This window comes from Mycetomoellerius zeteki, unplaced genomic scaffold (genome assembly GCF_001594055.1).
Source record: "Mycetomoellerius zeteki isolate Tzet28-1 unplaced genomic scaffold, Tzet1.0 scaffold200, whole genome shotgun sequence".
NCBI classification, from domain to species: Eukaryota; Metazoa; Arthropoda; class Insecta; order Hymenoptera; family Formicidae; genus Mycetomoellerius; species Mycetomoellerius zeteki.
Genome location: NW_017256958.1, coordinates 38,272 through 46,900, shown reverse-complemented (window position 1 = coordinate 46,900; position 8,629 = coordinate 38,272). Strand labels below are relative to the sequence as shown.

The 8,629-nt window shown below is 32.7% G+C and overlaps 2 protein-coding genes across 2 annotated transcripts; both read left to right on the top strand.

Moving 5' to 3' along the window:
* The first annotated feature begins 357 nt into the window (after positions 1-357).
* Positions 358-2,163, top strand: LOC108722354 (general transcription factor II-I repeat domain-containing protein 2B). Its single transcript, XM_018447423.1, has one exon. The coding sequence runs from the start codon at positions 358-360 to the stop codon at positions 2,161-2,163; it is 1,806 nt and encodes a 601-aa protein (XP_018302925.1).
* Positions 2,164-3,852: 1,689 nt separating this feature from the next.
* Positions 3,853-4,599, top strand: LOC108722352 (uncharacterized). The gene is made up of 3 exons (XM_018447422.1): positions 3,853-3,859; positions 3,988-4,244; positions 4,502-4,599. The coding sequence occupies exons 1-3, from the start codon at positions 3,853-3,855 to the stop codon at positions 4,553-4,555; spliced, it is 318 nt and encodes a 105-aa protein (XP_018302924.1). The 3' UTR covers positions 4,556-4,599.
* The last annotated feature ends 4,030 nt before the right edge of the window (positions 4,600-8,629 follow it).

Below are 8,629 nucleotides of genomic sequence, written 5' to 3'. Positions count from 1 at the left end.
AAACAAATGCACATCAACGTGCAGGAATAGGCGCGTGATGTGCATTTGTTTAATCTTCGTCGCGGTTTCTCAACGGTTTCTGGCTATCGAAACGTGCGTGTTAAAGGTCTTGTGCGAGATTATAGAGTAATAGAGTTTTGGTGATCGATATTGTGTGAAAACAGAAAGTGCTATTTGCATAATAGTGACAGTGCTACGTGAGATAGTGTCATGAAACTAAATGTAAAAGTATAATACAATATGTGATAATGCTGTGAGTGTACTAGTGCTTATTAGTGGAACAAAATATGATACTGTGCGTGTAAATATTATTTCTTATTTATTATAATGTAATCTCGTTACAGAATTTATATAGAGATGAATAGGTACGTGCAATCGTTTGACAAAGTATGGGAAGAAATATTTTTTGTATCTATTAATAATAAAACCACCTGTCTTCTGTGTGGTTATCAACCCTCTGTTGTTAAAAAGTATGTTCTTCATAGACATTACAATATTAAACATTCAAATGAATATAGCACGAAATATATGGGCCAGGAGAAACATGATTTAATTCAGGGATTAAAGCTAGTTTATCAAGAAGGTTCCATTTATGATATCGAAGGCTGTAGTTCGAGTTCTGATACTACATCTTCAATAAAAGCCCTTACGGCATCTTATGCTATATCTAATTTGATTGGCAAACATTCTAAACCGTTTACGGAAGGTAAATTCGTAAAGGAATGCATCGTTGCAGCGGTACAGTCTTTCGGAGATTTATTGACTCTTCAGGAAGCTGCTAGCATTCCATTAAGTGCCAAAGCTGTTAAATCTCGAATAAATGATATTGCTCTTTGCTTGGAAGAAAAATTAAAATCTTTATTACAATCTTGTTCCTTTTTTTCGTTATGTTTCGATGAAAGCACCGATAATCGACATATGAGTCAATTGAGCATTTTTGTTCGAATCGTGCAAAATGATTTTTCATATGTCGAGGAGCTTCTAGATTTTGTCCCATTGCATAAAACAACAACAGGTGTTGATATTTTTAAAGCCGTGAACCAAACTCTTGAGAAATTTGACACTGATTTTTCAAGGTGTTCGGCAATCGTAACTGACGGCGCGAAAGCAATGACAGGATCGAAAATTGGATTTGTTGGTCAAATAAAGCAGCGAGATTTAAAGTTTCCTATTATACATTGCATTATTCATCAGGAAGCGTTATGTGGGAAAGTTGTTAAACTGTGTAGTGCAATGCAAACCGTCACCAAAATTATTAATATGATTAAAGGTGGTCATAAATTTCTTTCACATAGGAAGTTTCAACAATTTCTCGAAGAGCATAACGCAGTTTATACAGATGTGCCTCTGTATTGCGATGTTCGGTGGCTTAGTGCAGGAAAATGTCTAGAAACATTTTTTACAATAAGAAAAGAGATCTTTCTTTTCTTGCAAGATAATTTCGATGTAAAATATGATGAATTCAAATCTTTTTTTCAAGATTTAGACTCTGTCTGCGAGCTTGCTCTCTTAACTGATTTAACAAATCACTTAAATAATTTAAATCTAAAGCTGCAAAAAACTGACCAAACTATTTCACAATTAGTTTCTCACATCGATTCATTTAAAAGAAAATTAAAATTATTTAAAAATCAAATCGAAAATAATATATTTCATTTTTATCCATCTTGCCAAATTATCTTCGAAGAACATGGCACAAATTGTAACTTCCAAAAACATTTATTTTTAATAGAATCCCTGATAAACCAATTTGATAAGCGTTTCAAAGATTTTGATATCCTTAGGAAAGATTTAATTCTTTTTGAAAATCCTCTCACTGCGCAAATCGAGGAACAAAGCCCAGATCTTCAGATAGAACTTTGCGATTTGCAATGTGATCTTTCTCTAAAAAATCGATCAGAAAAGGGAGTTAATTTTTTTAAAATTTTAAATGCATCAGATTATCCATCTCTCAGGAATTGTGGTCTTCGTATTTTCTCCATGTTTGGCTCCACATATTTATGCGAATGCTCATTTTCCAAAATGAAATTGATCAAAAATGATAAACGTTCTTCTTTAAGCGATGCATCATTATCCTCGTTGATGCGAATTACTTCTTTCAAAATCTCTGTGGATGTACCGTCTTTAGTGGAATCATGCAAACGACCCAGAAAATCGAATTAATATTTCTATGCAAATTGGTTGTATCAATTTCTTTTGATTCCTGTTTATTTTTATATGTATATTTCATTATACAAAATTTTGCCTTCCTGCCGAGCCATTTCATTATCTTTTTCAGTGGAATAGGCCTACTGGGGAAACCACTTTAAAAAAAACGCGTCAACAATAGTACCTCACGGGTGATGTGGAAAACTATTGTAAAGAACTCTAATTATATTATACACATTATATATTATTGCTACAATTATATTATTATATATAGAGCATATTAATACATTAATAATAGAAAATTTAGTACTTGATTTTTTGAAAAAATAAAAATTATTTAGCAAGAAAGATTCTTCAATGACGGAAGATACGACCCTAGCACGTTTAAGATATAGGGACGCTCCTGAGCCAGAGCGTCACGTGAGCGGTCGACGGCTCGGCCGCTGAGACTCGAGTGGTAGTGGGGGTCGCTCGCCGGAATCAGCCCGAAATGTGCATCTAGTTCCGAGCACTGATTTAAAACACGATTTTGAACACAACGCACTTTCGAACTGAAATGTGGGAGTTTAATTTAAAAAAAATAAAAAACATTCTTTGACCTTGAAATGACCTTCAAATTTGTTCCAAGGTCAAAGACAAGGTCATCGTTGGTCGACCCCTTTTGACCCCTGTAACTTTTGTCTGGGATATGTTTCGCGCTTCCGCATACCTAAAATTTATCAACGTTTCATTGGTTTGACCTTGGAATGAATGTTAGAGGACATTTTGGCCCTCGCATGACCACATATCTGAACGTGAAATTTTCCGCTCTTTTCATTTCCGAAGAAAGAAATTGGGATTTCCATTTAAAAATCTCGATTTGACCTTGAAATGACCTTTAAACTTGACCCCAAGGTCAAGGACAAGATCACCATTGGTTGATCCCTCTTGATCCCTGTAACTTTTGTCTGAAACATTTTTTCGATAAACGCCTTCTTTCTGAGATAATCGGGTGGAAGTTTTAAAATGGGACACCCTGTATATCTTAAAAATTATATATTTAAAAAATCTAAATACACATACATGTAAAAAATTATACAAATTTTATTTAAGACATCTTTTCATATATCTTATTGTTCCGACAACAATTACTTTCGCATATTAGCATGGATAGCGTATATAAGGAAGCGTAAATAATTAATTCTCGAAAATGATATATCGTATTGTAACTTTATTACACATGGTTGAATTTGTAAAAAAATAATCTTTAATTTGGTAAAAAAAAAATTAAAAATTAATGAAAATTACGAGTGGTGGGGGTATTTTGTTAAAGAAAAAATTTTTTTTCTTTTATAACTTTAAAGTACTCTTGAAATCGTACAACTTTTATTAAAAAAATTTTTTTCTATCTTTTATACTTCCGACGATATTCGCCTCGAAAGAAAAATCCCGTTTTTTTTCAAAGGGGTGTTTCACCCTTTAAACATGAGTTAGCACACGTATAAAAAAATACGTGTCTCTTATATTTTCGCGTTTTACAATATATTTCATGGAGAATCAAATCGGTTCCGGACAGTTGTGAAACTTCCTTGTAAGTTCTTATTTTTTATTATAATAAAAAAATTTATTACCTGGCGATTTTTAATGAATAAAATACAGTCTTTGTGGAAAAGTTTCTAAAGATCACTATATCTATCAACACGAAATAGCCAGGGATTTTCGAATATGACAGGTAGCAACATATAGACAAAAACATAAATGTTTCTCTGTGCAGACTTAATAAAATACATCACCTCAGAATTACTATCCTGATTACGCAAATAACCCATTTGACTAACATCAGTAATTAATTTTTTGCAGGTGGTTGTGCGGCATTTGGACATACCTGTTATGGTGGTTATGGTAAAAGATTTGATTCGACTGTGGAACGTAACAGTTTAAAAGACAGTATCATCCGGAATATTCAAGAATCTAAAGTACCATTGCCGAATGTCGAATTATTTTACGTTTTTTCGAACGACGAATTTCGGGAACGATCTGGTCAGTCTTTTATGAAGACTCACAGAGACACTCAACGAGTCAATGTTCATCCTCTGTCGTTTTTAGTAGATCAATGGGTACGTACTTCTAGGATTGATTTATGGAATATAATAGCTGGTCTAAATAGGAAATAAGAAAGTTCTTTAAAACACATCACTCCTTACGACCGAAAAATAAAAGATAAAATTGCTGTATCAATAGAAATTACTCTGCGCTAGTTACAAGTTATGAAACATTACAGATAAAGAAGGATACTTTAGTTATATTTAAACGACAATGGAAAAGACAACAAGGACAAGGGTATCTAATAAGGTTTGCATACTGTATTTTTCAGATAGCGTTGCATCGTCGCCGACATCGTACAGATATGGACATCACCAATAAGTAAAAGGAGATGAATTACCGTGTACCAAAACTAAGCAGATTCGTAAATATGCATCCATATCCGAAAGAAAATATCGATATTATGATTTTAATTTAGTTACGTATATCATAACTGAAAGAAATTATTTATATTAAGATTTCAATTTTTTATACGATTATTCGTAAATTTACAAATACTCACTATTTAATTTGATATCTTCGTTTTCAATTTTTTCCGCAATAGTGCGACAATCACGTTTCGGATTTTATTATAGATTTATATAATTTATTATAGCAACATTAAACAAATAGTTTTAAAACTGTTATAGATATCTCTTAAGTTACTTTATGCCGCTCCCATATTTTAAAAGTGATGCAACTAAAAACGTGGTTTTCGAGTTATTACTATGAATGAATTCAATTAATATTACTCTATCAATAATAAAAAATGAACTTATCGGTGAATCTTTACATTAGGGGACATCTCTTCGATGACCTTAACATATGTTATAAAGGTGAAAATACTGATTAACTTTTCCTTATACATTAATCGGCGGTCCCTTATAGTTTCTAAAATATTTAGATCTTCGCCTTACTAAATGATTCCCTCCTGTCAAGGGAAATGAAAGTCGGACGCCTCTAAAGCAGGGAGAGAGGTGGAATGAAACTCGCTTCGTGTGGAAGTCGCGCGCCCCTAAGCAAGGGAGGAGGTAGGGTGGAAGCCGCTTCGCATGGAAGAAGCGCGCTCCTAAGTAGGAGAGAGGGAGGTGGGATAAGAATCGCTTCGTGTGGAGTCGCACGCCCCTAAGCAGGGGGGAGGTGGAGTGAAAGTCGCTTCGCGTGGAAAGTTGTGCGATGTACAGAAAATAATGAAATTTTGAAAATGAGTTTTATGTAAATATATCTCGAAAACTACAAGAAACCGCCGATTAATTTATAAGGAAGAGTTGATTAGTACCCTCACCTCTATAACATACATCAACATTAAGGTCATCGAAGAGGTGTCTCCTAATGTAAAGGAATACCAACTTATCTTCACAAAATGGTGTAAGAATTATCCCAACTTAAAAGAGATGGGTTAAAAAAAACCATTAAAACCATTGTCACAACTCAAAATTGATGGTTTTTTAAAATTGTGAAATGAAAATGTGAAAAGAAGAAGAAAACAAAAATTCCATTCAATCATGTTAAATCCCAAAATTGTCTGTTTTACCGGTTTAATAGGACTTACATACGATTTTATGCGTCATCAACACATCATTATATATTACTACGTCAATACTCTGTACGCGCATACACTCGTCAACAAAATTATTGCATAGGTAAATTTATATCAAAATTTCTCATAAATTCAAATAAGCGTAACTCCGCGAAAAATGGTCATACTCGTATTTAAAAGTCTTTTTTTTTCAATTTCAAGAACAAAGTCTGTATTTTACGAAGCTTTCAATGGATCTATCCTTACTCCTATCCGGTATCTTTTAAAAAATAAGGACATGTTTTTTTTTTAAGAAATTTGCATAGTTTGACACACTCTACGGAATAGAGTAAATTTTTTTCGTGAGTGTCATGATAACCATCGTAAAGTATGGACTTTTCTCTTACAAATTAAATAAATTAAGCTATGTACGATTTTTTTTCGAGGAGATACTGTGTATCAAACTTACCTATGCATTTTATTCAATTACCGCCAGCATTAGCATTACCCGATGCGTATCATGGGGAGGTTGTTGGTCCGATTTTGCGCGATGTTTTACCTCGATGTTTTACCTTGATGTAAGACAATGTTCGCTCACATGCAGCCAGAATTGCAATTAACTTCCTCGAAGAAAACAACATCGAGATGCTATCACATCCACTAATCAAACCGCGGATTTGAACCTCATTGAATATGTATAGAATATGAGGGGAAGGAGACTACGAAGATTAGAGGAACCGCTAACAAATCTGCAGCAATTGGAAGCAGCATAGCATCGAATATGATAGGAAATTTTTCAGGCTTCAATTAGAGTTTGCATCAATATGCGTGCACGTTTACAAGAGGTCATTCGAAGACAAGGCGGAAATGCACAATTTTAAAGAGCAAATATATCCCTACATACCTACATCCCCCCCCATACACACACACACACACACACACACACACACACACACACACACACACACACGCACGCGCGTGTAAATTCGGACCAGCAACCTCTCCGTGGTGCGCATCGGGTAATGATAATGTTGGCGGTAATTGAATAAAATGTATAGGTTAGTTTGATACATTATGTCCCCTCGAAAAAAAATCGTACAGAGTTTAATTTTTTTTAATTTGTAAAAAAAACCATACTTTACGATGGTTATCATGATATTTACGAAAAAAGTTTACTCCACTCTGTAGAGTGTATCAAACGAGGGGGTAACCACTTAATGTAATCGTGGAACAGAGTCCTCGAAATCATTATAAAATTTATATGAAACCTATGTATAATCCGATAATTACATATGCAATGCGAGAAATTATTGGGTGCATTCAGTACCACGACCGCTCAATGACAGCGCTCTATGAATAAAAAAGGGATTAATCTATGATTAATATGTTTATTTGTTATAATTAGTAATGTAAAATAACTTGTCTATTATCGATAATCTTTAATATCATATTCTTTACTTATTTATTACTGTTTATTATTTCTCTAATGCCGTGTTTGGGCCGTAAGATTATGTAGCACTCAATGAGCGGTGGTAATTAAAAGTCGCTTCACCGCTCACTGACCTTATGGTACATAACCTTACGGCCCAAACACGGCATTAGAGAAACAATAAACAGTAATAAATAAGTAAGGAATATGATAAAAATCAATAAAAAAAATCATAAAAATGAAAAGTTCAGGCCATGTTCAAAAAAAGCTCCTCAAAAATTTAAAACTTTAAAAATTTAAATGATCATCTAAAATAATATATTACCGTGAAAAGTAACTGATATATTATTAAAATAAAGGTGCCAGTTCAAAATGAACATACATAAAGTGTATATTATCTAAATTTAATAATATATTACCATGAAAAATAATTGATATGTTTGTACAATGAAAAATAATTGCTTGTAATTCCAGAGTACCAATTTGTTAATGACTCGGAAAAAGAACATGGCGGCCTAATCTCTAAAAACTTTGATGAGTTTCTCAGTGTCCATTTAGAAATAATGTCTTTTACAGAGTAATTGTTACAACATTTGAAGTACAAAAAGTATTACATTAGAACCGTATTTTCAAAAATTCTATAACGAAGTGAATATATATTACGTCATATAATCAGTACTCGTTAACTGTATAGCTTCTTTGTACTTGACCTGAGAACTTCTTATTTATGAATTTTGGATTTAATTAGTATTTATTCGTTTCAGGTAATAAGGCAACGTTTTTTTTTATCAATAAATTACTCGCTGAAAATACAGCATAACAAATTCAAAATCCGAAGTTGATATAAAAATACGAAATTTTACTAAAGAAAGATGAGAGGCTTTTAATCTAAACAATTTTCATAATTCTTTTATTTCAATTATTTATTTCCATCCTTCGAAAGTTTTTTGAGAGCAGGCCGCCATGTTCTTTTTCCGAGTCATTAACAGTCATTGGTACTTTGGAATTACAAGCAATTATTTTTCATTGTACGGGCTAGTATAAATTTTCTTTGTCTCTTCGATTTTAACACGATCTTTGACATACAGATTTTTTTTTTCGTGATAATTTTCTCTTTGAAATATCATAAAGTTCTTCAATAATAAATTTTTATTATTCATAGTAATATATCTCGATATAATGAATAGATTTTTTTGACAAATTACATTTCACTTTAGAAAAAAATCATGTTTTGACAACATATATACCATATTTTTCAGTAAACTAAAGCGTACTACATCTGGTGCAAACTACATCTGATGTAAAAAATTTTTTGATATATAACTAATAACGGGGAAGCTGCAATAAGTTTTCAAATAGAAGAATGTGTTTTCTGCCAAAGAAACCATCATCTGTATCTATCGTATCAAAGATTTCACATAATCGTAGATTGATAAACATAAGTGTCACATTCGAAATCATGGATACTTCAT

Bases quoted from the DNA above. Each gene is read 5' to 3' on its own strand.
- LOC108722354 (XM_018447423.1), top strand. From the start codon at position 358: ATGAATAGGTACGTGCAATCGTTTGACAAAGTATGGGAAGAAATATTT.
- LOC108722352 (XM_018447422.1), top strand. The intron at 4,245-4,501 runs GTACGTACTTCT...TGTATTTTTCAG, and splicing joins CGTTTTTAGTAGATCAATGG to ATAGCGTTGCATCGTCGCCG.